Source organism: Saccopteryx bilineata, chromosome X (assembly GCF_036850765.1).
Source record: "Saccopteryx bilineata isolate mSacBil1 chromosome X, mSacBil1_pri_phased_curated, whole genome shotgun sequence".
NCBI classification, from domain to species: Eukaryota; Metazoa; Chordata; class Mammalia; order Chiroptera; family Emballonuridae; genus Saccopteryx; species Saccopteryx bilineata.
The window spans coordinates 73,857,024-73,884,219 of record NC_089502.1 but is presented as its reverse complement, the minus strand read 5'-3'; the positions used below and the strand labels follow the sequence as shown (position 1 = coordinate 73,884,219).

The 27,196-nt window shown below is 42.4% G+C and overlaps 1 protein-coding gene and 1 non-coding gene across 2 annotated transcripts in view; one reads left to right on the top strand and one right to left on the bottom strand.

Annotated features, from left to right (window-relative positions):
• OPHN1 (oligophrenin 1) overlaps positions 1 to 26,976 on the top strand; it is a 332,026-nt gene extending 305,050 nt beyond the window's left edge. Inside the window, exons 21-25 of the mRNA XM_066248964.1 lie at positions 4,554 to 4,877; positions 15,597 to 15,762; positions 17,123 to 17,173; positions 24,711 to 24,752; positions 25,879 to 26,976. Coding sequence (XP_066105061.1) covers positions 4,554 to 4,877; positions 15,597 to 15,762; positions 17,123 to 17,173; positions 24,711 to 24,744 — 575 coding nt within the window. The 3' untranslated portion in view covers positions 24,745 to 24,752; positions 25,879 to 26,976. The remainder of the gene's footprint in view (positions 1 to 4,553; positions 4,878 to 15,596; positions 15,763 to 17,122; positions 17,174 to 24,710; positions 24,753 to 25,878) is intronic.
• Positions 20,566 to 20,641, bottom strand: TRNAG-GCC (transfer RNA glycine (anticodon GCC)). Its single transcript has one exon. It is a non-coding gene; the product is annotated as a tRNA-Gly (tRNA).
• Positions 26,977 to 27,196: the final 220 nt, after the last annotated feature.

The window sequence follows — 27,196 nt, the reverse complement described above, 5'->3', positions numbered from 1 at the left end:
TTAAATTTTGATTTTACATTTTCTTAGACAAACCATGATCTTTCACTCCAAGTTATCTTCCGTGTGAAATTCCGTTTTACCTTTTTCCACCTATTGTAATCCTTCAAGTACCAGTTTAAATGTGACCTGTTTTATAAGAGCCCCTCCAGTCTATCAGACAGAATTAGCCTGTCTTCCTCATGACACTTATTTTTTATTCTACTTGTATTATAATAATTGACTTATTTTTCTTTCTGGACTAGTGGGCAGCCCTCAAAGTTCCTCCTACCACTTACCCGCACACGGAGGAGAGGCTCCCATTGGCTTCTGGCCTATTTGCCCAGCTTCCCTATCTCATTAGGATTCACTCCCAGTTCTCTGTCATTTCTGAAGTTAGCCCGTGAGGTTTTCCTTTGGAAGCCAATGTCTGGTTAGGAAAAGGGGATGATACTGAACTCATTCTGTGAAGGGCCACTGAACTGTCTCTTCAGAAAGATTGTGGCCTCAACCTAGAATTCTGAGGTCACTAGTTTGAAACACCAGGCTTACCTGGTCTAGGCACATATGGGAATAGATGCTTCCTGTTCCTCTCCCTTCTCTCTCTCTCTCTCTCTCTCTCTCTCTCTCTCTCTCTCTGTTTTTCTCTCTCTCTCTTCTCTCTGTCTGAAAATGAATAAATTAAATCTAAAATATAAAAAGAAAAGAAAAAAGAAAGTGTGGATTCTGGAAACAGACTTCAAGCTTCAAAAGCTAGTTCTGCCACACTGGTTTTGTAACACTGATCTTTTCAGTGCCTTAGATTCCTTATCTATAAAATAAGACTAATGAGAGCTCACTACTTCATAGACTAGTTTGGAAGATTACATGAGACAAACCATGTAAAGTAATTAGAACAGGGCCTACCACAGAGAAAGTACTCAAATAATGCTATCTGTTATTATTACCATTATTATCACTATCATTATTATTATCATTACCATTTTATCTTTATTATTCACCAAATCTCAGAACCTGGAAATGGTCATCCTGGCAGAAGGGCCTATTTTCAAAGTCCCCATTGCTGATGTCATCCATCCCCCTTCTCCAGCAGCTAGGGAAAGATCTTTCCCCACATAGAAGGTTGTGGCCTCTCTGACACTGTAAATAGATTGAGATGGTGCTGATACTGTCAAGGCCTATAAGGCATAGCTAACCCCTGTTGTGTACCCTAAAGGAGAGCAGGGATGGGATTTGCTAGGTTCTCTCCACCAGAAGAAGAAAGCATTCAGATGGAAATGTGTAACTGAGATGTTGGGCCTAAAGCACGTGGGTGAAAGAATTCATGTCACTGTTCAACTGTTTGTGTTGAAAGAGGGTGAATGTGCTTGCAGTTACTCCTCAGTGCTAGAGGTTTAAAGGTGGCCTCTGCCACAGGCATGTCCTGGAAACACTTGATTGAGTTACACGGCACTTCTAGGTTTATTTGTGAGCCTTTGGTAATTTTGTTGTTGTTGTTGGGCAGCTCTAGTCCGATAGCAATTGTATTATTGGTTAAGAAAAGCAGGACCACATATCTCCCCTGGGACCAGAGTATGGGAACTAAAGTGGAACTCCTCTTGGTCCTGACCCCTGTGATGATGGTGGCAGTGTTTGGTGACAGGTTCCCAAGGAGAAGGAAACTCAGAGGGAAAAGATCTTTGCAGCAAGATGTAGCCCTTCTTCCCACATAGAAACTCTTCCTTCCCTGCTCACTTGGAGCATAATAGTATAAATAATAACTAAAATTATTAAGTGTATAGTACATACCAGGCACTGAAACAAGTATATGATCTCATATCTGGAAACTTGCCACAACCTGAAGATGTAGGTATTGCTATTATTTCCATTTTGCTATGGAGAAAATTTGAGGTACAGAGAGATTATGAATTTGCCCAAGATCCTACAGTTGGTAAGAAACAGAACTAAGGTTCAGACCTGGGCAGCTAGCACAAGAGCCTGCATTTCTTTTAACACTTTATTATGGAGAGTTTCAAACATATACAAAAGTTGAGAAAAAAGTATGACATACTCACCATGTACCTATTACCACCACTTACCCAGGCATGCTCCATCTAGACCCCTACATACTGTCCAGCTCTGATGTCATGTCATTTCACCCAAAAATATTTCATGCTTCTAAAAGATTATCACTCTTTTTTTTTTTTTTTTGTATTTTCCCGAAGCTGGAAACAGGGAGAGACAGTCAGACAGACTCCCGCCTGCGCCCGCCTGGATCCACCGGCACGCCCACCAGGGGGCGACGCTCTGCCCACCAGGGGGCGATGCTCTGCCCCTCCGGGACGTCGCTCTGTCGTGACCAGAGCCACTCTAGCACCTGGGGCAGAAGCCAAGGAGCCATCCCCAGCGCCCAGGCCATCTTTGCTCCAATGGAGCCTCGCTGCGGGAGGGGAAGAGAGAGACAGAGAGGAAGGAGAGGGGGAGGGGTGGAGAAGCAGATGGGTGCTTCTCCTGTGTGCCCTGGCCAGGAATCGAACCCGGGACCCCTTGCACGCCAGGCCGATGCTCTACCACTGAGCCAACCGGCCAGGGCCAAGATTATCACCCTTTTAAGCCAAAATCACAATGCCATCCTTATGCCTGAAAGAAATAAGTAATTCCTTAAGATTACTACCTATCTAATTAGTATGCAAATTTCTATTCTCTCATATTTCATGTTTTTAAAAATCAGGATCCAAATCAGATCCATGTATTGCAACTGGTTGCCATGACTACCAGGTCTCATATAACTGACCAGAATTTCTGTTCTTAACCACTGTACTCTGATTCAGTATTTTTATTACTGAAGAAAGTGGCAATCTCCTTATACAAGGAGTTCTCAATCAAGGAATCATTAACAGTATCAGGGGACTACATTAATTTCTTAAAATTAATTTTCAAAAGTTTGCATGTATTTGTGTATGTTAATTTTTCTAGCGAGAATATCCCTGGCTCTTAATATAGTCTCAAAGCTTGAAGTAATTAAGACTCAGAACAACTGAAAAGCATGTACTATTGTCACAAGGAATTGTAGACTACAAAAGCTAGAAGAACATAAAATGGCTAGTTGCTGTTATTTTTAATGAAGATTGAGAAAGAAGGTTATTTCTGTTAAGTTTATTAACTTGAAATTTGAGAGATCTTTACAAATTACTGTTGAGGGCAATAGATCAAGGAAACCAAGAGCTGGTCCTTTGAAAAGATAAACAAGATTGACAAACCTTTAACCAGACTCACCAACAAAAAAAGAGGACCCAAATAAATAAAATCAAAGATGAAAGAGCAGTAACAAGACACCAAGGAAATACAAAGGATTGTAAGAAAATATTATGAAAAACTATATGCCAGCAAATTGGACACTGGATGAAATGGATAAATTCCTAGAAACATAAAATCTTCCACAACTGAATCAGGAGGAATTAGAATCTGAATAGACCAGTTACAGCTAGTGAAGTTGAAGCAGTCAATCAAAAACTCCTAGCACACAGAAGTCCTAAACCCTCTGGCTTTTCTGGTGAACTTTACCACACACTGAAAGAACTAACATCTATTCTTCTCAAACTATTCCAAAATATTCAAGAGAAGGGAAGACTCTCAAGCTCATTTTACAAGGTCAGCATTATTCTTATTCCAAAACCAGATAAAGACACTAGAAAGAAAGAAAAATATAGACCAATATTCCTGATGAACATAGATATTAAAATTCTCAGCAAAATAGACCGATATTCCTGATGAACATAGATGTTAAAATTCTCAGCAAAATATTAGCAAACTGGATCCAGCAATACGTTTAAAGGGCAATAGAAATAGTTAAAGAGTAACTGATATTTTTATTTTTTGTATTTTTCTGAAGTGAGAAGCGGGGAGGCAGACAGACAGACTCCTTCCTGCATGAGCTGGACCAGGATCCACCCAGCATGCCCACTAGGGGGCGATGCTCTGCCCATCTGGGGCATTGCTTCGTTGTGACCGGAGCCATTCTAGCATCTGAGGCAGAGACCATGGAGCTGTCCTCAGTGCCTGGGCCAACTTTACTCCAATGGAGCCTTGGCTGCAGGAGGGGAAGAGAGAGATAGAAAGAAAGGAGAAGGGAAAGGGTGGAGAAGCAGATGGATGCTTCTCCTGTGTGCCCTGGCCAGGAATCAAAACCAGGACTTCTACACTCTGGGCCAACACTCTACTGCTGAGCCAACCAGCCAGGGCCTGTAACTGATATGTTTTTTAAATTAATAGAATATACAATTGACTGGAGACTCTTTTAAGTTCCTTTTGAATTACATATCTCTTTGAATAAAGCATTTTGATATATTGTGGTTTGACTGAATTGTACTGGTGAAAATCATACTCAGATCTTGAATTGAAATCCTTCTTTGATGTGACTTGTGACTCCATGAATGCAGGTGCGTAGAGACTGATTTTGTGGGATATTGTTGACTTGGTCCACAATAATAGCTCCTTTGAAAATGCATATAATTTCTCAATACCATGTATTCATGCATAAAATGAAAAAGTTATAAAGATTATCATTAATTTTCCCTCTTTGTGCAAACTTTTCCTAGATGGAATCCAAAATCAAACACCTAATGGCACTATCACCAACAGTATAGAACCCCCTAAACTACCACAGTACCCCAGCATGCCTCTTCAGAAGAGTGTGGAAGCTGATCCTGGGAGGAAGTCCCCAAGCAGACTTGTTTCCGATGGCAAACTGGAGTCCTGCCCCGAGGTGGATGTCGGGAAATTGGTGTCTAAATTGCAGGATGGAGGGACCAAGGCCATACCAAAGGCCACCAATGGACCTGTGCCAGGCTCTGGGCCCACCAAGGCCCCCTCTTTCCACATAAAGAGACCAGCTCCTCGGCCTCTGGCTCATCACAAGGAAGGTAAGTACTTGGCAATCCCATGGAAACCAGAACTGAACCCAAGTACTTTGCACCTTGAGATTTTTCTGAAGTTGGTGATGTTTAAGTAGAAATCAGTTTCACTTTAGTATCACTAATTTGGTGTGGTAAATAAGAACATAAAACCATTCACAGTAATTACTAGAATGTAAGCTCTGTGAGGGTAGGGGGTTTTAGCCTGTTTTATTTACCTCTGTATCCCAAGTGCTTAGAAAAATACCTAACTCTCATATAGTAGGCAGTCATTATTTGTGAACTAAATTAATAATAATGATATTATTTATTAAAATTATTACTGCTACTGTTGCCATTTACTAAGTATCTTTTATGGACCTGGCACTGTACTAGGTACTGACATGCTATTTGTGTGTGTGTGTGTGTGTGGCAGAGACAGAGAGAGGGACAGATAAGAACAGATAGGGACAGACAGGAAGGGAGAGAGATGAGAAGCATCAATTTTTCGTTGTAGCTCCTTTGTCTTCTTAGTTCTTCATTGATTGCTTTCTGATTAATGCCTTGACTGGGGGGCTACAGCAGAGCGAGTGATCCCTTGCTCAAGCCAGTGACCTTAGACTCAAGCCAGCGAATTTGGGCTTCAAGCCAGCGACTTTTGGGTTCAAATCAGTGACCATGGGGTCATGTCTATGATCCCATGCTCACGCCAGATGAGCCCACACTCAAGCCAGTGACCTTCGGGTTTTGAACCTGAGTTCTCCGCGTTCCAGTCCAATTCTCTGTTTACTGTGCCACTATCTGGTCAGGCTGGCATGCTATTTTTGATCCTCACAAACTTACTGTGAAGAATGTATTATCATTACTTTTTCTTTACTACTAGAAATCTGCAGCTACTTGTGATTAGTGACTTGCTAAGGGCTACTAACTGGCAGAGCTCTTCTAAATCATACCAAGCCTGATAGGCACCGAAGCCTCTGTGGATTTTTGTTTGTTTGTTTTTCCAATAAGGCACACTTTTTTTTTGTAAAAAGCTTGGACTCTATAAACTATTGTTTTCTTATTCTCATTCTCCACTTTTATAGAAATATGGACAAAGAGGCAAAACTTCTACACAACTGAACTTTTTAGATGTGGCCAGCTTCTGCAGATTTAATTAGCTGCTAATTGTGAGATTCAAGGAAGGAGGGTTGGGCTAATCCCTGGGAATTTGAGGAGAATAGAATCTTGGAAGATAGTTGGTGTAATGGACCAAATGTGGGCTTGGATATCACATAGGCTTAGATCCAAACCCTGATTCTTTTACTTTCTAGCTAGGTAACCGTCTGAAAACGTATCTTATTTTTTATACCTGTCATGTTCCAAAACTGATTTAAGGCATTTAATAATATAGAAAAACATAAGAACTTAAAATAGTAATAATAATTGATTTACTAAACAAATAATTATTGAATACTTACTCTGTGTGCCTGGCCCCATTCTACATGTTGAGTATGTTAGAGTGAATAACACAAACAAGGTCCTTGCCCGCTTGAGGTGCATATCAGGGCTTAGCTAACTATGGCCTAAAGTAGTTGAAAAATTCAATAGAAAAATAATATGTCATGATACATGAAAATTTTATGAAATTCAAATTTCCAAGTCCACAGACACATGCTCCTTGGTTTACATACTGCCTAGAGCTGCTTTCACACTATAATAGCAGAGTTGAGTAGTGGCAACAGAGACTCTGATACTTGACAGGAAAAGTTTGCTGACCTCTACCTTCGATTCTAGAGTAGAGTAGAGGTAAGAAAAGTTGAGGCCAAAGGAGGGGAAAAGCTATATAGTTGGAAGGTGGAAAAAATGGAGTTGGCATGTAAAATGTTTGCCGTGGAGCCTGACACCTTTGGTGGAGTATTGGGCTCCAAACTTTCTAGAGGAAACAAAAAGATGGTTCTAAAATTCTAAGTTCTTAAGGTAACAAGAACAGCTTGTTGTTTAAGTAAAGCACAACTCTTCTGTTGAGGCCAGAGAATGTTTCTAGGAAGCATTTCCTCCCATGGATTGTGACATGTGACAGTCTCAGTGTGGGGTGATGATGTTGTCTCAGGGCACAGTTCAGAGCGAGCTCTTCTCTGGGAGTCTGGTAAGACTGGTTCTGCGTGTTCTGGCTTAGCAATCGGACGCATCTGTCAATTCTAGTTATTTAACCTCTTTGCATCTTGGTTCCTATGCCTGTAAGTTGGAGAAACAACTCACTCCACAGAATTATTGCTAGGGTTAAAAATGAATAACAAATAAAATTTCTGTCATGAATCAATACTCAAAATATGTTATTAATTCCCTTCCCTTGTCCTTCCCCTTGTAAGACTTGCCTCTTCTGGGATGTAGCCAAGTAAGGCCAGGCATCTATGTAGACATCTGCTTCAATTTATAAGTTCATATATTGACCTTCACATCAATCTGGTAAAGAGTTGTGTAACTTAGCTTATGTTCATCACAGTGAAGTTGATCTTGCCTGTCGCCAAGCCTTAAGGTCAGCCAGATCCTATCAAGTCAGCACACACAGTAACTGGCCCTCCATATCAGATCCCCCTTTGCCATCCCCTGCTGTGAAGTCAAATCCAGCAGCATCCCCTGTCCCCTTCCTGGGCAGCCCGGCACACACTACTGGTGGCTGCTGCTCTGATCTAATGGTTTCTGTGAATGTAACTGATCTGGCTATCCAGTGTCAGCCAGGCAATCTAAGTTTCTGCCACAGCATTGCCTGGCTTTGCTTTCTGCCTCAAATTAGTTAGAAACAAGCTAGTATGATCCAGCTTTTTTCAAAGCCCTATGCCTCCAGCCTCAGCTACAGAATGTACAACTGAGGCAGGAGTTCTAGCCTTGGTGGAAATTTAATCAAACCTCTGGCATTCTGTCTCTGAACTTTGCCCACTCCCACCTCCAACTCCCTCCCTTCCTTCATTTTGGCTGCCACTCCAGTAATAGATTCCAGACGTGAGAGCAGATATCAATTAAGCCAAAGCTAAAAAAGGTCTGACTCTGAGCTGTAACTGATATTTGTCAGTCCCAGATGCTGGCCAACAGCCCAAGTGGCAGTGTCAGAATGAGGACGCTGTTATCTTGGCATACCCACTCTGCACCCTGCAGTTGTCACTCCATTTCACTTGCATTGTTCAGAATTTTCTCGGTCACCCTGAGGGATGGTGCACAGGATTCCTTGTTTAGTGATCCAACTATGCCACTATCCTTTCCTCGACCTTCAGCCCTTGCATTGATCCAACACTTGAGTGAACTTGCTAGTGTCCAATTATTTATTTGTTTGTTTGTTTGTTTAGCAATTAAAGATAGCAAAAGCATGGTGCATGTTAAATTGCTGTGTTCCGTGTAAGTCAACTTTACCATAAGATCGGTAGTGATTGCTGATGTAATTTCATCCAGGGCCCTTTTCTATTCCAGACATGGAACTGGGTACTTTCTCTTCTACTGTAGATAATCATTGTGATAGGCCTGTGAGATAGGTTTTGTTCTTCCTTCATAGATGGAGAAACTGAGGCTCAGAAAAGTGAAATAAGTTGTCTAGCCACCAGATTGTAAGATATAGAGATGGGCTTGAACCTAGACTTCTTGGGTACCACATTCTCAAGTGGTTTTAACTACCTTCCCCTCTTTGTTATCTAAGAACCTTTCATTCGGAGAGGAATAAAATTATCCAAGCCCAATTTCCTGCCTTCCTTTGATGTTACTGCCTGTTTCCAGGCCAGGCTTTGGAAAGGGCATTTGTGCAGCTTCTACAGTGGGACTCTGGCTTTCTGCTGGGGACTGGGAGGGGAAAACATATACTTGCATGTGTTTGTTTATTTATTTGGGCGCAGTGCTATGCAGCCGGAGAGGCAACGATGAAAGCCCATGGTCCTGCCTTCCAAAGGTTCATGGTGAGGCTGGCATGGAAGGAATCAGTCCAGGCCAGCGTCATCCATGTTCTAGTGCGGGTGGGAAAAGTTTCCAGGAGGGACATGGGGCGAGGAGCCCTTCACGCTGTCTGAACTTCTGAGATGAAAGTACAGAATCAGTCCACACTGGGGCCCTATGCCATATGTGTTTGGGGTCCTTCTTAACTTTTTTCCTCTGTCTTATGGTAGAGAAAAGGTTGCCTTCTGATGGCATCCTCTCGGGCTTGGAGAATCAGTGCTTGTTAGGCCTTGCTCTGCCACAGGGCCATCGGTTCTCCACTGGAGTGACTAATGTTATGAGTGGCATTTGCATCTGCTCTAAAAGTATTAAGAACAGACTGATCCAACAGTAATGGGCTGGGCTGGCCATTACCCAGATTTTCTTGTTCGGACTCATTATGCTTTAATAATCTACTGTGTTTGGTTTTCCTTCTCTGCCTTCCCTGGAGCCTGACTGCACATTGATCCAAAATGGCAATTAGTAGCTAAAGGAGATAAGAGGCTTTCAGGTGGGTATGGGGCAGTATCATAGAAAAAAAGATACAATTCTAGAAGACTAGAGGAATCTGCATGAGGAAATAGTTTCCCCTTATTGTGTACCCTCAGGCTGGGATCTCTAGATAGATAGACAGAGCTTTAGGCTTAGACTTAGATTTGGTTGTATAACTCCCTGTTGCCTTTCTTTATATCTGATGGATATAAAGAAAGGTGGAAGAAAGTTGCTGAAGATTGAAGTCTGAAAGCTATCGGGCCCAAAGAAATCTACAAATGCTGAGATTCTGTGGTTATAGTCACTTGAGAGATAATGGATGGGAGAAAACAGGTTGGGCTGGAGAGAGAGGTCAAATTTATAGTAAAAGTCAGGTGTGGACCACGGTTAGAAAGAAATTAAGAAGTAGAGTTGATAGAAAGACCAGAAGCTGAAAGGCTTAACAAGGTCTTGGATGTGACTTAGGCTCAGAGTCTCACAGATTTGAGTTTGAATCCTGCCACCTCTTTGCTGTGGGATGTCGGACAAGCCATAATCTCTGAGCCTTAGTTCTCTCATTTGTAAAATGAGTATAATAATTGTGCCTCTAGGGTTGCTGTAACAATAAAATATCCCTGTGCTTGGCACAAAATGTATACTCAGGAAAATTGCAGCAGTTGCTTTGCTTTTACAGGAGTCCATTTACTAACTACATGATCTTAGTTGGTAAACTTCACTTCCTCGGGCCAGTTTTCTCCGCTCTAAGTGGAGACAATGCCTACATTGCAGGCAGGGTTTTTTTGAGGTTTAATTAAATTAGGTATACAAAGCATCCGGTAATATAGTAGAAGTTCCAAAACTGATAGGGCTATGGGGGGGGTAGTATCCTCCCAGGAAATGGCAGGCGTGGAAGATGGTATTTGTATAATCTGTTTTCTGGATCCCATGGAAAGAAGTCACGCCAGTGACCCCTTGCTCAAGCCAGCAACCTTGGGCTTCAAGCCAGTTACCTTTGGGCTCAAGCCAGTGACCATAGGGTCATGTCTATGATCCCACACTCAAGCCAGCAACCTCGGGGTTTCAAACCTCAGTCCTCTGCCTCCCAGTCCAACGCTCTATCCACTGCACCACCACTTGGTCAGGCTTCTTCTTCTTCTTTTTTATTTATTTATTTTTTTAATAGAGAGAGAGAGGAAGGGGAAAAGATGAGAAGCATCAACTCATAGTTTTGGCACTATAGTTGTTAACTGATTGCTTTGTCATATGTGCCTTGACCAGGGGGCTCCATCCGAGCCAGTGACCCCTTGCTTAAGCCAGAAACCTTGGACTTTAATTCAGTGACTACAGAATCATGTCGATGATCCCACACTCAAACTGGTGACCCTGCACTGAAGCTGGGGACCTCGGGGTTTCTAGCCTAGCACCTCAGCATCCCAGGTTGATGCTCTATCTACTGTGTCACCACCAGTCAGGCTATGCACATTTTCTATAAAAGGATAAGGCTAGGCACAAAAACCCTCAAGAAATACCCAGAATATTGAACACCTTTCAATTGAGGTTTCAGAATAGATCTGAAAATTGCCTTTATCATGTATATATCACAGTTGGTACAAGTGAAGACTTACAAATGGAGAGCTCTTCTTCATTATCCTTTTAATAGACAGAACTACATTCTTCTTTACTCAATAGGTATTTCTTAAATACCAGTCACATGCAAAGCAGTTTACAAGGGCCTCTGGTGAGTACAGAGGTGGAACTGACATGGGCTCTCAGGTGTTCAAACCTAATCAGGGCGATGGAGCCACCCAAAACAAAGAGCTCTGAGTCAGAGCACAGGATAATTAGTGCCTTAAGATTCAAGCAATGAAACTTGGAGTATCTTAGGTTTCCAAAAAGATGAACTTAAGCTGAGTGTTGATGGAAGATGCAAATTTGGGCACATGGGAACAAGGCACAGGGCACCTGAGAAAGAATGATTGACAAATAGTACTTTCTGTGTGGCCTACAGGGTTTGTGAAGAAGAATGGTGGAAAGATAGATCAGAAAGATCATTTGGAACCAAATGGAAGAGAGTAGTGAATTCCAGGCCAAAAATGTTTGAGTTTGTTCTGTAGGCAACAGGGAGTTATGCAACCAAATCTAAGTCTAAGCCTAAAGCTCTGTCTATCTATCTAGAGATCCTTCTAGCTGCTTAAGTACATAATCAGAACTGGCTTCTAGAGTACTCAAAAACAACATATAAAATCAGCAGGGAGAGATAGATGTCTACAGCCATATCAGGGATGCATTGATCTGTAAACAGTTCAAATCCACATCATACAAGTAGGGATGTGACCTGCTCAAGATCACAGAGCAAGTTAGTTTTAGCGTTAAGACTGGAATGTTGCTCTCTTGACTGCCAGTTATATTACTCCTCCATCCCTGTCTTCTCAGTTTGACATTTTGACTTTATTGTGGCAAGTTAGAGTCAAGAGAGAACAACACTGGGCTCTTTCAACCAAGAAAACCCTTTGCTGCTACTTCAAAGTTTGACTTGTAGTTAATCATCAAGTCAGAGCTTCCAATAAAGAACCTAGAAGGACACAAGGCTAATGGCATTTGTTTTCCAAGGTCTTGGGTTGATTTCCATTTAGATATGGCTGAATTTTGGAAGAACTGGAGTTCAGATTTTGGGGGATTGTTATCTGATTCTCTCGTCAAGGGAAGTGACAGGCCCAGGATGAAACAGCCTCAGGTAGAAATGTTTTTCAGCTCTGAATGTGGCATATGCTTCCTGACCAGCCTCCCCTCCAGTAACCAGTAGAAATGGAAGAGTGCTGTCAGTTCTGGTAATTCATGATCTGCAGTGAGCAGGCTGCATCATATAGTCTAGTGTTTCTTTTTTTTTTTTTTAAAGATTTGTCTATTTATTTATTTATTTATTTCTGATAGAGAAGTGGTGGAGACAGACAGACATGAAGGGAGAGAAATGAGAAGCATCAACTAATAGTTGTAGCACCTTAGTTGTTCATTGATTGCTTTCTCATATGTTCCTTGACTGAGGGGTTCCAGCTGAGCTACTGACCCCTTGCTCAAGCCAGAGGCCCTGTGATTCAAGCCAGTGACCTTTGCACTCAAGCCAGCGACCATAGGGTCATGTCTATGTAGCCATGCTAAAATGCTGAAGCCAGTGACCCTGCACTCAAGCTGGAGACCTCAGGATTTCAAACCTGGAACCTGAGCATCCCAGACCAATGCTCTATCTGCTGTGACACTACCTGGTTGGAGTGGTTGAGTGGTTTTTAATTCTGACTACATATTAAATCACCTAGGGAGCCTTTAAAAATGCCCATACTTGGGTTCTCTGTATTTTCCCATCAGTTGAACTGGAATCTCTGAGGTGAGGCCCTGGGATTGTACAATTTTAATGTTTCCAGTGTGTATCCAGGGTTGGAAAGCACTGATACTTAAAAATACATGAGCTTCAAATATCATATGGACCTGGACCTACTGCCAATTAACTATGAGGTTATGCTAATGTCTGCATCTCTGTTTCCTCAACCGTGCAGCAGAGATAATACTTTCTACCTTGCAGGGTTGTAGCCAGTGTTAAATGAAAATCTAGGCATCAAGTACTGAGTATAGTATTATAGTAGCTGGAAGAGAGCAGGTGTTCAGTAAAAAGATAGCTAAAATTTTACCAGTTATTTTATTACCATTACCACTATTATTATTTATAATTTTTCTTACTAATGATAACGACAAAGCAGCAGACACTGGAAAAAACAGTGGAGGCAGGAACAAGAGACAGGATTTCAGTCATCACTCCTACTTGTGTGATTGTGGCTGAGTCAGTTCACCTTTCTAAACCTCAGCTTCTCTCTTTGTAAAATGGAGATAATAAGTAAGATCCGTCTGTTCTTTCTTTCTGAGATCATTTTGAACATCAAATAGTTTTCTGAGAGAGTGCTTTGAATGGTAAGAAGTACTTTAGAAAAATCAGGTTACTATTGTAATTTGGGTCATTTTTTTTCCCAGTGTATCACCCTGGTGCCAAGGGAAATGGCATATCCAGAAATTTAAGACACAGGCTAGATGGGAAGACAGAATTTATAGGCATGTACATGAGTAGTAATGGTTTTATTCCTCCAACAGAACACCAGTCACACTGAATTATCATTATTTCTTTCTATATCTATCTTCTTCATTAGAACGACTAGCTGAAAAAACTAAAAACCCACATGGCGATATATAAGCACTTCTTGAGTGTTTACATGGATGGGGATTTGCTATGCCAGCTAGAGTGTTCAGAGAGGCAAGATTTGAGCTGAGTGTCAGAGTGCTTACAATGCAGTTAAGGCATGAGAATAGGGGTATAACTCAAACAAGAAGCAGGATAGAGTCTAACACTTACTTTCCCCTGCTCTGTACTAGCCATTCTCTATAAGCCATCTCATTTAGTCCTTCTAACCACCTTGTGAGGAGGGGTTATTATACCCATCTCCAAGATGAAGAACTTGATCATCAAAGAGGTGAAATAACTACCCAGGGCCCTCAGCTTGAAAGTAGCAGAACATGGCCTCAGAGCTGGGTCTACCCAACTCCAGACTCTCTGTACTTTCCACTATACCACACTGTCTCACCTAGGAGTAAGAATCAAGAGCTTGCTTTGGTAGGCTAGTGAGGAAACTAGTCTGACTAGCATGGAGCTGACAGCTATAGTCCAAAACTAGCACCTGGAAGGGTGACTTGGGACCAGCACACAGAGGACCTTGAATTTATGTTAACAGTTTGAACTTTATTCCATATATTTTATAAGCCACTGGGAAGATCTTTAAGGAGGAGAAAAACAGTGTAAAAATGTTTAGGGTAAATCTTCCAATGGTATTATATGAATTAAAGTTAGTATTTTTTGGCCCTGAATGGTTGGCTAAGTGGTAGAACATTAGTGCAGCATGTGGATGTCCTGAGTTCAATTCCTGTTCAGGGCACACAGGAGAAGTGATCATCTGCTTCCTCTCCCCTCTCTCTTTCTCTATCTCTCTCTCCCTCTCACAACCATGGCTGATTGGCTCCAGCAGTGAGTTGAGTTGGCCAGCTGAGGAGGCCAGCCTTACCTCAGGTGCTAAAAATAGCTTGGTTGCCAAGCAACCGAGCAAGGACCCAGATGGGCAGAGCATTGCCCCTTAGGGAGCTTGCCAGGTGGATCCTGGTTGGGGCACATGTGGGAGTTTGTCTCTCTGCTTTCCTTGCTCTCAATTAAAAAAATGTATTTTTTAAATTTACTTTAAAATCTTTATGAAGAAAGCTTGATGAATATTAAGATTTACTAACAAAAATTTAGTGAAAATCAAGATCTACTAACACTCTAGCATTGCTGCACATTGTCTATTTCCATGTGATGTTCAGCAGGTCATGAGCACTTTTTGTGGACTTTATTTTCACTTATATTATTTTATATGTATATTTTTTTATCTGGCCTAAGTCATTGTTAGTTTATGCACAATACATATTGGTTAAATGCTTATAAGAATTGACTTGGTTGCTTAGCTTTTGTGGTTGGATCTGACTTTTTGCTGTTAAGCATGTTTTGTGCCAATTGGTTTGTTGTTTTTATTGTTGCTGTTTTATTTCGGATTAAATTCCTTTGGACTTGATCCCCAAAGTGGATCAACTGGATCAATGTGTTTCAACCATCTCATATGTATAATGTTGCATTTGATGCACATTGTTCCAGAATTCTTGATGGCCAATTAGATAGAACAAGCCCAGAGTGCAGCACCAGCAGCAATGTGCGAGTGTGCCCATTTCACCAGAGTCCTGCTAGAAATGTCTTACAACATTACGCATGTTTATTTTGTACCCACTGGCCTGGGAACTGGAGACACAGAGGCAGGCAGACAGGTTAGGAGACTACTGCACTAATCAAGGCCTAAGTGAAAAAGGCTTGAATTTTTAGTGATGATGAATTTACCAAATTCCAATTCATCATCAAACATTAACTCAGCACCTACTCTGTGCCAAACATTTTACTAAAAATATTAATGCCTAATTAAATTCTCTCAGTATCTTTGTAAAATACTGTATTATTGCTCTTTATTATACAGATAAGAAAGCTGAGACTCAGTAAATTGATGTGACATACCCTAGGTCACACACATAGGAACTTCAGAGCTGATGTTCAAACCTAGACTTTCTGAAGGGATATCTGATGGAAGAATTATTAAAAAACAAAAATCCAGAGTTGTTAGCGACCAAAAAGAAATGGTGTCAAGGGAGGTGGCCTAGATAGCTCTGTTCTGATATTGCGTAGTTTTCCATTTGGCTGACCATCAAAGTTCTTGATGTTGTTTTCTCTTCCAGGAGGTTCTGACAGTTTCAGCAAAGTGCGGCCTCCAGGAGAAAAGCCAACCATCATCCGTCCTCCTGTGAGGCCTCCAGATCCTTTCTACCGGGCAGCGACTCCCCAGAAAACAGAGCCAAAGGCAGATATTCTAGCTGGCAATGCAGGGGACATCCCATCATCTGTGTGAGTAGGGTTGTTCCTCATCCTTAGCCTAAGGCCCAGCTAGGACCACCAGGAGTGCTCTGAGGATTACCACTATGGTTGTGCAGGGTATATAATGCATAATTCTGAGGCAGCACTCACTACATAGTCTAGGCAGTGGTCGGCAAAGTGCGGCTCGCGAGCCACATGCGGCTTTTTGACCCTTTTAGTGCGGTCGCAAAGGCCAGCTTAGGAGTACCCTAATTAAGTTAGTAACAATGTACCTACCTATATAGTTTAAGTTAAAAAAAAACTGGCTCTCAAAAAAAATTTCAGTCGTTGTACTGTTGATATTTGGCTCTGTTGACTGAGTTTGCCAACCACTGGTATAGGGGAATGCACAGACCAGCCTCGTTTGGACAGCCTCATTTGGAGTGTTCTACTCAACACTGAAGGCTGAGGGACTTACCCCAAGCTGACGAGTTCAAACTTTAGTGCCTAATAGGAGACCATGGTTTCTAGCTATCCTAATGTCTGAGGAATGGTGAGATTAATTACCTTCTGTTTTCATGCTCCCTTGGCTCTGGGAATTTTTCTTTTTTTCTTGTTATTGCTACTGGTCTTAAAAGTAATCTAATGAACAGTTTTGTGCCTTTGAGGTTTTTGTTGTTGTTTTGTGTTCGTGTTGTTTTTTTTTTTTTAAAGCAAGAGTATAATTTTTTAAAAATCTTTCAAAGTGGCCCAGAGCCTCCAGAGAACCTCTTGCAAGATAGGAGCTGAGCCGTCTTCCACAGGCCTTCCTGGGAGGCAGGGCCAGAGATGAAGCTGTGGGGGGTCGGGGGGGATAAAGGGAGAGGAGGATGGCGGTGAGGGTGTGGGTGGGGGAGATGGGGGGGGGAGCATGGCAGTGCCCAGAGGCCACAGCCAGCCTGGCTGGCTGTCCTCAGTCAGTGCCTGGGACCCTCACAATGTACCTCCTCCTGGTCTTTTTTTCTTTTGTCTCTTGTTTTTCATAATTGTAAAATGGGGCAAAAGTTTTAAAAAGCTTTTGCTATTTGACTAATTAGCTAAGTCTATTAACACAATGACAAAAATGATACTTTGAAACCTAGGACTCATTTCACATGTGTCTCCCAAGCATAGCCTGAATGGGCAGCGTACTTAGACCTTTCCAGACTGACAGGGAGCAGAGTTCTCTGCCATGGGCTGGAGGATGCAATGGTCTTGAGCCATTCCTCATTTTGATACTTAGATCTCTCCTCAGACCCAGGCCCCTCGTAAGCTCAGGTGGGGTCTGGCATTGACGGTGCATCTGACACATGTTCTCTTGTCCTTGCACTGGCCATTGGTTCTCACACATACTCCACAGCAACTGATGGGACTTGGTTGGCTTCTGTTACAGGGTGGCTTCCAGGACCAAGTTCTTTGAAACAGCTTCCCGGAAAACAGGAAGGTAAGAGATGTAGGTGTCAAAAGAGAAACAAAATCATGTTTTAATAAATGTATCATAAGCATCTCATTTTCTCTTTTAATATTTTTTAATTTTATCTTATTGAGTTTAGAGAGAGAGGAAGGGAGAAAGATAGAAACATTCTGTGTGTGCCCTGAATGAGGATCGAACTGGCAGTGTTTGCATACTAGGATGACTGAGCTCTATGGCCAGGGCTCATTTGATCTTTTATATTTTCTTTTTGTAAATCTCTGTTTCTGTTCCTGTCTCTTTGTGTTTGGCCCTTTCTATCCCACAGTTCTGTCTCTGTCCTCACCCTGTATTTCTGTCTTTTTTTCTTTACCTGTTGGTCTATCTGTCTTTTGTCATTCTTAGTCTCTTTCTTCTGTCTCTTTCCATGTTTTTCTACTTATGTCTATGTTTCTGTCTTTGTCTTTATCTCACTATCTGTTTCACTCTTTTTCTGTCTGTCTCTCCCCATGTGTCTCTTTCTTTATCTGTTGCTGTATGTTGTCTCTTTGCCTCCCTGACTGCTTTTTCATTCCTCTCTCTCTCTCTCTCTCTCTCTCTCTCTCTCTCTCACACACACACAGTACTTATATGCAAAGCAATATAACAGAAACTTTGAACTCAATGTAGGCCTTATTTTTTTGTTAGTTTGCTTATTTAGAACCTATTATATTATTTCTATTCATAGAGAGAGAAAGCATGAGAGGGATAGAGAGACAGGAAGACAGAGAGATGAGAAGCATCAACCCATAGTTGTGGCACCTTAGTTGTTCATTGATTGCTTTCTCATATGTGCCTTGACTGGGGGGCTCCAGCCAAGCCAGTGATCTGTTGTTTAAGTCAACGACCTTTGGCTTAAGTCAGTTACCATGGGGTCATGTCCCACACTCAAGCAGGTGACCCTGCGCTGAAGTTGGTGATTCCACATACAAGCTGGCAACCTTGGATTTTGAACTTAGATCCTCAGCATCCCAGCGTGATGCTCTATCCATTGTGCCATAGCCTGGTCAGCCTAGAGCCAATTATATTCTTAAAAGATAGCTGACAAGAATATATAGAATGCAATATAACAGAAACAACCTAAATAGAATGTTTACCTTAGAAATGTGCACGAGCTTTGCTTATTCTAAGGTTGCCGCACATATATATAAATCACCCAGAAAATTTTGAGGGAAAAAGCAGACAAACACAGAATCCTGCCTTCCACTCTAGACACACTAAAACAGAATCTCTTAGAGTAGGTCCTGAGGGTTGTTTTTGGTTTTTTCTTCTCTCTCTCCCTCCTTATCTTTCTCCCTCCTTCCCTCACTCCCTCCTTTCCTACCTCCATATTTCCCTCCTTTCAATCCCTCCTTCTTCTCAAGTGCTGATGCAGGCTGTCCGAGGCCAGGTACTTAGGACCATTTTGACTAGAACACCTGGACAAATGACTGCTTGGCCTTCAGGGACCATTTTGTGAGTTTGCTTCATGTTGCTTGTCAGAAAGTTTAGAAATTGTGCTTCCAGATGGATGACAGGTGGTTAGTTAAAGTGAATTAAAAATTTAAAAAAGCAAAACAATGTGCCCTTACCAGTAGTAAACTGAGCATAGTTTTGACCTCATCTAGTTAAACTTTGGGACCTTCCTCACCAGGTCATATCCCTCCCAGTACAGCAAGTCACCTTACTTCTGTTTAACGGTCAATCACAGGGGACCCTAAACCAGGCCAAATTCTCTTTAGACAATAACTTACCATTTATTCTATTATACTGAATAAAAGTCAGGCCAACACCCCAGATTTCTCTTACTGCTAGAGTGAAAATAAAGTTTTCAACTAGGATGTTTTTGAAGCAGGCCTAATTAAATGTCCACCTTGAGAAAAACAAGAAAAACAGATAGAGAGGGAGCAGGAGAGAGAGAGAGAGAGAGAGAGAGAGAGAGAGAGAGAGAGAAAGCTTAATACACTTAATGAAGTACCCACCTATGGGCAGGACTACTTCCTACTCTCTAGTCATTTTTTCTGCCTCCCCAGAATAAGCCATATGAGAAACAGATCCCCAAAAAGGAGAATAAAGTAAACTAGAATTAGCATAATGAACAGTGAACTGGGCACATCTGAAGGAAAGCTTGTTAGAAGAAGTGATATCTGATCTGAGGCTGACAAGATAAATAGAAATACACCAAAAAACATGAGGGATTGATCTGTAACCTTGGACAGAGAACCAAGACATCGAGAAGAAATACATAAGAAACAAAAACAAAGTCCAATAGAATCGTTAAGGCAGACTGGCTTCCAATATGGAAACCATAGCAAACCAGTATTAAGAGTATGGGAAGATTGGTAATGCTGCCTACGCATTGGCAGCTGGTGCTCAGGGAAGTCTCATACCAACCACAAATTAAGGGGCACTTTAGGCTGGAACCCCACTCTACCTATCTTATGTCTAATCTAGGCCTCTGGAACCTAGATTTAATCTTTATCCTCAATTTCATGATGGCAGGAGTGTGGATAAGACCCAAGTGTGTACATCTGTCTTTCAGTATGTCATAAGCCACCATCCTAGATACACACAGGTTCCTCCCACTCAGCATTCCATAAGGAAATCGCCCCTTCTGTAGAGACCCCCACATTGTAACTGCCACTTGTATCAGCGAATCTACATGCTGGTTACGGTCAGTCCCATCTATGGACATTGTTGCCAGGTTCTTCTCTCAACTCTCATAAAAATGATATGTTTAACCCTTGCTCTGCCCCTTTTTGCTTCCCATTTGTACACCTGGCATTTGAATGACCTCACTCTCTTTTTCATCTTCTTTCCACAACTGAGGCCTTCAGGTCAGCAGCTTGTAGTTCAAAATCTCTGACGGAGACACCAGGAAATAATAAAAAATGAGAAGTGGTTTATTGGGGGAGGGCATTTAGTAAGGAAAAACAGCTTATGCAACACCTGTAAAGGAAGTGATCAGTGTTCCTCTTTGGCTAGAATGTAGGGTAAGAAGAGGGAAGCATAACTGGAGGGGAGGCCAGGAAGATTGACTGGGGCTAGACCAGGGGTCTGGAACCTTTTTGGCTGAGAGAGCCATGAACACCACATATTTTTTATTTTTTTATTTTTTTATTTTTTTATTTTTATTTTTTGAAGCTGGAAACAGGGAGAGACAGCCAGACAGACTCCCGCATGCGCCCGACCGGGATCCACCTGGCACGCCCACCAGGGGTGATGCTCTGCCCCTCCGGGACGTCGCTCTGCCGCGACCAGAGCCACTCTAGCACCTGGGGCAGAGGCCAAGGAGCCATCCCCAGCGCCCAGGCCATCTTTGCTCCAATGGAGCCTTGGCTGCGGGAGGGGAAGAGAGAGACAGAGAGGAAGGGGGGGTGGAGAAGCAAATGGGCGCTTCTCCTATGTGCCCTGGCCGGGAATTGAACCCGGGTCCACCGCATGGCAGGCCAACGCTCTACCACTGAGCCAACTGGCCAGGGCCTGAACACCACATATTTTAAAATGTAATTCCGTGAGAGCCATACAATATGTTTAACACTAAATACAAGTAAATGTGTGCATTTTATGTAAGACCAACACTTTTAAAGTACAATAAGTCTCTGAATTCTTTTTAATAACGTTGTTATGCTGTTGCTAACCAATGATGAATAAAGTACTTCTCACCATTAATGCAACTTCTGGTGCTGCATGGTTTTACTGATGGCTTTGCAGTCTGGTTGATACGTGATGAGGTTAAGCTTCATGCAGGCGTTGAGACTTCCATCTGTTAAATGTGATTGTAGGTTGGTCTTAATGTTCTTTAGATGTGAGAAAGACTGCTCACATGCATACGTAGAGCCAAACATTGTCAATACAGCAATACTCATATGCTGCAGTGTGTGGTATGTGATGGGAAGCGCGTTCCAAGCTTTGACAATTAGCTGGTCCGCAGGTTGAAGTTTTTTCATTTTTCCCCACTTGTGTTTGCTCGACAACTCTGCTTGCTGTCATGCAAGTCTTTCCAAATCTTCATTCAATGACTTGAACTTATTCACCCACATGTCTGAGGCCTTCAGGTCAGCAGCTTGTAGCTCAAAATCTCTCACGGAGACACCAGGAATGTAACTCAGGTCGGCGCTGTCCACTGCACACTCGTGTGGATGGATGATGAACTTAAAAAGACAAGGGTACTCATGAAATTCTCCAAAGCGCACTTTGAATGACTGCAGGAGATTAGATGTGAAGCCCGCTAGCTGCTGCAGATCAAGATGTTGAGTAGGGTCACTTGTTGTGCATGCATCTTTAAACTCTCCCAGTTTTTCAAAGTGTAGTAAACAACCCGTTTCAAAGTCAGCGATGAAAAGTTCCAGCTTGTTTTCAAATGCAAACACTGCTTGTTGAAGGGATAAGACTGTATTTCCCATGCCTTGCATTTTCACATTGAGCTGGTTCAGATGTTCAGTCATGTCCATGAGATAGTAGAGTTTCAGGAGCCACTCAGTGTTAGCTAACTCAGGATGCTCGACGTTTTTCATTTCCAGAAAAGTCCGGATTTCGCTCAGACAAGCTGCGAAACGGCTGAGCACCTTCCCTCTTGACAACCAACGCACATTGCTATGCAGAAGCAGACCAGGATAATTATTCCCAACTTCATCTAGCAGTGTTTTAAACTGGCGATCATTTAAAGCTCGGGCAACAATAAAGTTGACCACCCGAATGACCAGTGACATCACATCACCAAGCTGCTTGCCACACATCTAAGAACAAAGTGCTTCCTGATGTAGTGAAAACTCAGGATGGGTCTCTTTTCATGTTCATGAAGAAGCGCTGCGAATCCTCTGTTTTTCCCCACCATGCACGGAGCACCATCAGTACACACCAAAATAAGTTTATCCATCAGTAGATTTTTTTTTTTAGTGAACTCAGTGAAAGACTTGAATAAATCCTCCCCTCTTGTTGTCTCTTTCATAGGCAAAACAGCAAGACTTTCCTCACATAGTATGTCACTGACAGCATACCTTGCAATCACGCTGATCTGGGATAAATGGCTTATGTCTGTTGACTCATCCAAAGTGAGAGAAAAGGATAGTGCTGCATTTATGTCCTTCACTTGTGTTGCCTCAATTTGATTTGCCATCATGATGGTACAACCGTGAACAGTTCTTGCCGACATAGGCATGTCTTTTATTCCTTTGATTATCTTGTCTTTATCCGAAAAGTCATCAAAAAGTTCATTGGCAACATCAAGCATGAATGTTTTGGCATACTCCCCATCTGTGAATGGCTTTCCATTTCTCACAATTGCTAAAGCACCAGCAAAGCTAGCTGAATTCCAGTCACCTTGTTGGGTCCAAACACGGAGTTGCTGCTGACTAGCTTGCACTCTGCACAGTAGCTCTTGACATGCTTTCTTCCTGCTGTCTCCCAGTGGATATTTTGATGCAAATGTAGTATGGTGTGTGTCGAAATGCCACTTTATATTTGACCATTTCATCAATGCAATTTTATCATTGCATATTAGACACACTACAGAACCTACTCTCTCCGCAAAGGTGAATTCCTCTGTCCATTCCTGCTGAAAAGTACAATACTCCTCATGTTTTTTTCTTTTAGCCATCTTCATCAAAAGGGTTTCTACAATTAGCTAGCTGACTACTTGATTAAAAGGAGAGAAGTTTACTTCCTGACCTCACAACAACCCATGTACCTTACGCATTATCCAATAAAAATTTGGTGTTGTCCCGGAGGACATCTGTGATTGGCTCCAGCCACCCGCAACCATGAGCATGAGCAGTAGGAAATGAATGGATTGTAATACATGAGAATGTTTTATATTTTTGACATTATTTTTTTATTAAAGATTTGTCTATGAGCTAGATGCAGCCATCAAAATAGCCACATCTGGCTTGCGAGCCATAGGTTCCTGACCCCTGGGCTAGACTGTGAAGGTCTCACGTGACATACTGAGGAGTTTGGTCTTTATACTCTAGTTCATTGGGAGTTATGGAAGATGTTTAGACATGGTAATATGTATTCAGAGCTTACTGAGTTGTAGAAATCATCATTCTGTTGGTAGTGGGGAAAATAGAGGAGGAACTAAAGACTGTATGCAGGGCCTGCCCAAGCGGTAGCGCAGTGGATAGAGTGTTGTACTGGGATGCAGAGGAACCAAGTTTGAAACCCCTAGGTTGCCATCTTCAGTGCAGGCTCATCTAGCTTGAGCACAAGCTCACCAACTTGAGCGCAGGGTCACTAACTTGAGCGTGGGATCATAGACATGACCCCATGGTCACTGACTTGACCCCCAAGGTTGCTGGCTTTAGCAAGGGATCACTCAGTCTCTGTAGCCCCCAGTCAAAGCACACATGAGAAAGCAATCAATGAACAACTTAGGAGCCACAGTGAAGAATTGATGCTTCTCATCTCTGCCCCTTCCTGTCTATCTATTCCTATCTGTCCCTCTTTCCAACTGTCTCTCTCTGTCTAAGTAAAAAAAAAAAAGGATGCAGGAGGACCAATTTGGAGGCTGACCTTCCTGGCAGGAGTTGATGAGGCCCTAACTTATGGCATTGACATTAGGAATGAAATTGAAGGAGAGATTAGAGATAGACTTGGTTGACTTTTCAAACATGGAACATTAGAGAAGGATTAAGAGAGAAAGAGAGAGAGAGATCCAACTTGGGGAATTAAGTAGATGGTAACAACAATTAATCCTGAAGGAAAAGTTTTGTGGAAAAGTTTCACTGCTTAATATTGGAAATTAGTTTTGAAGGCCCCATGGGACATCTAGATAGAGCTGTCCACTAGGTAACTGCAACTTAGACTAATAGTTGGGGCTGGACCTACAGAGATGTAGGGGTAGAACTTTTGAATACAGCCGTTATATACCATGGGGGCATTCACATACACCAAAATGTGAATAGCAGCTCTTTTGGGGGAGGGTCCTCAGTATTTGGTGTTGATTGAAAGCATGGCTGAGAATATGACCACTCAGGGAGTAGGTGTAAATAGACTTAAGGAAGAAGAAAGAAAGAATGCTGAGGGACCAACAAGGCTCTGGGACCAGCTGTGGGCAGAGAGACTCTGGCCGCACTTTATGGGAGCTGACTCTTCAGGATTGTCTTTGTCCAGCTGTCTTTAGACAAGGTAATTTAGGATTGCTCTGAGCACATCAGAGGTCAGGCAAGGTTGGTTTGGTCTCTAAGTCAAAAGAGGATTCATGTTTCACATGGCATTTGCCCTCCCTCTTTGCTCTTCTCCTTATTAGAGATAATTACAGACTAATATTTGGTGTTGGGCCAATTTCTTTGGGCTTCCATAGCTTTTCTTAGTCTGGCACCTAAAAGATGTCTTTATGTCTGGGATCTAGGCTCTCTAATTCTACCAAAGAGGTAGCTCAACCTATAAGCATGGAGCTAGATGCTTTGAAATATCTCTCTAGAGTCACTTCCCCATTTTTAAAATGACCACATGCACTTACTATGGCATGAAAGGACCCCCCGGACCCTGCTTTGCCTTTCTGGTTTTGATTTCTAGTCTTACTGAAATGTCTTTCCTCTTTTGCCCACAGCGCTCACAGTAGACTTCCTGCAGATGAGGATTGAGGCCTCAGGTATGTAGTCTTTCACCCCTAATGACAGAACCTTGTTATGCATGAGCCTTCTTTATGGGATCTGAGTTCCCAAGGATTGGAATACTGAGTCGGCTGAGAGAGTGGGAGGTCACCTCCAGGCCTCAGTCATCACCCTGTGGTTCCCTGACCCGTAACTGACTGTCTTCCAATGCTGAAATTCTCTGTGTTTTTAAGTCTCTTCTTTCTTTTCTTTCTCCCCCATCCAAACTACAGTGTAGGTTTTCAAATTGAATTTGAATTTATTTCATTAGGAATCCTAGACTGTGACATTTGGGGCAAGTGCATTTCCTTCTCTAAACCTCAATTTCCCAATCTGTAAAATGGTTGCAACCTTATAATGCTGGCACTCATTGGGTCTAAAAGAAGGTCAGTAACCTCTCTGTTGGTATTATAGTAGGTACCAGGAGTCTACCTCAGTGTCTGTAGAAGGACTTCATCCCTTCAGACCAAATCAGTGTTACCCCCCCCTCCAAAGCTTCCTTCTCAGTCCTCTATATTTGTCTAATGTTAAGCACTTTCACATTCATTAACTCATTTGACCCATATCAAATGCAAGGTATAGGGAGGATAATATATTTAAATTCAACAAATAAGGGAGCTTGCTTGACTCTCAGACTACTGGCATAACATGAACCAATGCACACACCTGTGAGATCCAAGTATTTGGGCAGAGCTTTCTGTGTGCTCCCCAGGCTTTTTTTTTCCTTCTTATCACTGCCCGTCCTAAGAGGTGTACAGGTAGATAAACTTTCAGCCTCCATGAAAGTGAAGTCCCAGAAAAAGAAGTTTGAAATTATTATAGTACTATTGATGCTATAAAGGCCGGGACCATGTTATGGTGGGAGCAGGGGTGATCTTAAAGTTATCAGGCTTCTGCATCCCTTGTAGACTTTTTGTCAATTAGAGTTGAGTCCAAAGGCATAGACAGAGTTTCTGTTCCTGAGTATAACACCGTCTTAGTCCTGTTTCATAGGATCAGCTTTATTGATAAGATTAGCTGCCAATTGTATGGCTAGCTACCTACCAAGGGAGGCCCCATTGCTCAATGGCTGTTCAGTGCTGTACCAGTCCTAGCTAATTCTCTACTCTCTTCTTTTCCTTTCAGGTTTAAAGGCTTTGGCCTTAGAAGACCCCTTCTCTGCTCTGGAAGGGTCTTCTTCAAACCACTGTGTGCTGAATCATTTTGTCCTGAAGAGCAGCTCCTTCCTGGCCCTGTGCCTCTGGGGTCTGGGTTGCTATAAATAGGGAGCACATGTTCTAGAACAGGTTTATTTCTCCTTTGTCCTCTGTCTTCATCTCCTCAGAAGGTCTCTCTTGAGCTCTTGTAAGACTGTGAATGTCTGAACTTTCTCAAGCCAGACTCTACAGAAACCAAGCTATCCACTGACCTGAGTTGAAGAGGGGAGCTCAGTTTTCAACTCTTCTCTGAACTTCTACTTCCTCAGGACATCAAACTTGGAAAGATTTGGGGCTAACCACTGATCTCAATGGTCTTACTCTGAACTAAAAGCTACCTGAGTTGGGGCCATTGCTTACTTTGGAAACGGAAGTTGAAACGCTTGCTAAACATTGGAGAAATATAACATGTCTTTTACTGATGATGTGGACCCTGCTGCCAGATTGGAGCTCTGACACTGCAGTATATTGCCAAGAGCCTGTCTTCTTCTGTGGGGACAGACAGCATGGCTGATGCACCCCCAGACCTTCCACGTGGACTTCGGAAGGTGGCCTGCCTTCCTCCTCTTGCGTACGCTGCTTAAGACAAATCTGCAAAGCATGTTTTGCATGTCACAGCCTGGGTCTGTTTGAATTAATCTTTTGCCTGTTTTCTCCTGGCAGCTTCCTTCCCAAGCAATCAGGAAAGAACAAAAATCTGAAAACAGTTCTTTAAAAAAGAGAGACAGTGTTTGTCCTGCAGGAATTCCATTTTTGAGTCTAATGCTGGGGGAAAATGTGGGGATGAACTGGGGCCAGGTGGCTGTCATGTTGCATCATGTTGCATCATGTTTGCCTTCTGCAGCTAAGCTCTTTTATCTCCTGAAAGAAGCAATTTTTAACCTAGTGGCCATGGATTCAAGAACTTTTCGAAGCCTCTGAAATGGCATACCCTATTTCACGTCAATGTGCCTTTTCTGAAGAGATGTCCTTAACATTCTTTTGAATTTCCAATGGGTCTGTGACGCAATAAAGGTTAAGAACCACAGCGTTGAGACAAAAGTCTCTTTTTACAACCCATAAAGTATTTGATTGGAAGATCCTTGCAAAATCATTTAGTCTAACTGCCTAATTTACCACTGGGATAACCAAGGCAGGCCAGGTTAGGAGTCATGCCTAAAGAAGATCCCAGGCCCTTGGGCTTCTACTCAAGGTTTTTTCCATCACACCAGGCTTATCTAGCAAGGGGTGTTATGGTGGTTGATTTT